General features: G+C 50.5%; 1 protein-coding gene and 1 pseudogene across 1 annotated transcript in view; one reads left to right on the top strand and one right to left on the bottom strand.

Moving 5' to 3' along the window:
• The window catches only part of LOC115126624 (voltage-dependent P/Q-type calcium channel subunit alpha-1A-like), a 340,470-nt pseudogene that overhangs the window by 130,640 nt on the left and 207,990 nt on the right, over positions 1-1,840 (bottom strand).
• Positions 1-1,840, top strand: part of LOC115126622 (voltage-dependent P/Q-type calcium channel subunit alpha-1A-like) — an 87,940-nt gene that overhangs the window by 636 nt on the left and 85,464 nt on the right. Inside the window, 1 exon segment of the mRNA XM_065011044.1 lies at positions 255-429. Within this exon segment, the coding sequence (XP_064867116.1) occupies positions 255-429 (175 nt within the window).

Below are 1,840 nucleotides of genomic sequence, written 5' to 3'. Positions count from 1 at the left end.
ACTGTCTGACATCTCTCTGTCCTCTCAGCACCATAGAGCCTTACTTCTCACTGTCTGGCATCTTGGATTATGTCATACATTGTGTTTGTAAAGGGGCAATCTGCAGTTGGTACATCCCCATTGGAACCCAAAACAATATTATACAAGTTTGTTTACTCCTTTGTTTGTAAACAATGTACTTCTGAAAATAAAAACATGGTTTAAACTGGCAGATTGTCCCTTTAAGTTGAACCCTGTAAAATCTTTGCACTGAGCCCTCTTCTATTACCCCCCTCTCTCTCTCCTTTAGGATGACACTGAGCCCTACTTCATAGGGATCTTCTGTTTTGAGTCAGGCATTAAGATCCTGGCTCTAGGATTTGCCTTCCATAAGAACTCCTACATAAGGAACGGATGGAATGCCATGGACTTCGTAGTAGTATGCACAGGGTGAGTGTTGAGAAACACACACACGCCCACACACACACACCCACTCCCACACATATACAAAGATAAACTGAAACATGAGTGCACACCAGTGTATACACAGTAGCCAGTAGACACAGTACGCCCGCACGCATGCACCCAAACACGCTACACACACATTCACTGAAACAAGAAGCTGCTGGGAACCACGTTGGAAACACAGACCTTCACACCGACACAGATCATGTGATCATGCTAGAAAGAGAGGGGAGTCATATGTATGTATGTATGTATGTATGTATGTATGTATGTATGTATGTATGTATGTATGTATTGTATGTATGTATGTATGTATGTGTGCATGCTAGTGCTCTTGTGTGTGCATGTGTGCATGTGTGCCTACGTGCCAATGAGTATGCGTGTGTACATGCAAATGTTTTAAAAAGTATGAAAATCAATGCACTCACTACTGTAAGTCGCTCTGAGTGTCTGATAAGTGACTAAAATGTAAAAAAAAAAAAAAAAATGTGTGTGTGTGTCTGAATGCGTATGTGTGTGTGTGTGTATAAGTGTGTGTGTGTGTGTGTGTGTCTCTGCTCTCCCACCATAGTGAGTGTACTCAGACAGAGACAGGATCACAGAAGCACTGCAGGGAGAGGCAGCCAGGGGAGAGAACAAATGTCACATCAACACTGAGAGAGAGGGCAGGGAGGATGAGAGAGGGCAGGGAGGATGAGAGAGGGCAGGGAGGATGAGAAAGGGCAGGGAGGATGAGGGCAGGGAGGAGGAGGGAGGGATGAGAGAGGGCAGGGAGGATGAGAAAAGGGCAGGGAGGATGAGAGGGGAGGGGGAGGAGGGATGAGAGAGGGCAGGGAGGATGAGAAAGGGCAGGGAGATTGAGAGTGGGCAGGGAGGATGAGAGTGGGCAGAGAGGTTAGAGTGGGCAGGGAGGATGAGAAGGGGAGGAGGGATGAGAGAGGGCAGGGAGGATGAGAGAGGGCAGGGAGGATGAGAGAGGGCAGGGAGGATGAGAAAGGGCAGGGAGGATGAGAAAGGGCAGGGAGGATGAGACAGGGCAGGGAGGATGAGAAAGGGCAGGGAGGATGAGAGGGGGAGGAGGGATGAGAGAGGGCAGGGAGGGTGAGAGAGGGCAGGGAGGATGAGAAAGGGCAGGGAGATTGAGAGTGGGCAGGGAGGATGAGAGTGGGCAGAGAGGTTAGAGTGGGCAGGGAGGATGAGGGATGAGAGGGGCAGGGAGGATGAGAGAGCAGGGCAGGGAGGATGAGAGAGGGCAGGGAGGATGAGAAAGGGCAGGGAGGATGAGAGTGGGCAGGGAGGATGAGAGTGGGCAGGGAGGATGAGAGTGGGCAGGGAGGATGAGAGAGGGCAGGGAGGATGAGAGAGGGGGAGGAGAGGGGAGGATGAGAGAGAGGGC

This window comes from Oncorhynchus nerka, linkage group LG26 (assembly GCF_034236695.1).
Source record: "Oncorhynchus nerka isolate Pitt River linkage group LG26, Oner_Uvic_2.0, whole genome shotgun sequence".
Classification (NCBI taxonomy): domain Eukaryota; kingdom Metazoa; phylum Chordata; class Actinopteri; order Salmoniformes; family Salmonidae; genus Oncorhynchus; species Oncorhynchus nerka.
This window is presented reverse-complemented; position numbering and strand designations above follow the sequence as displayed.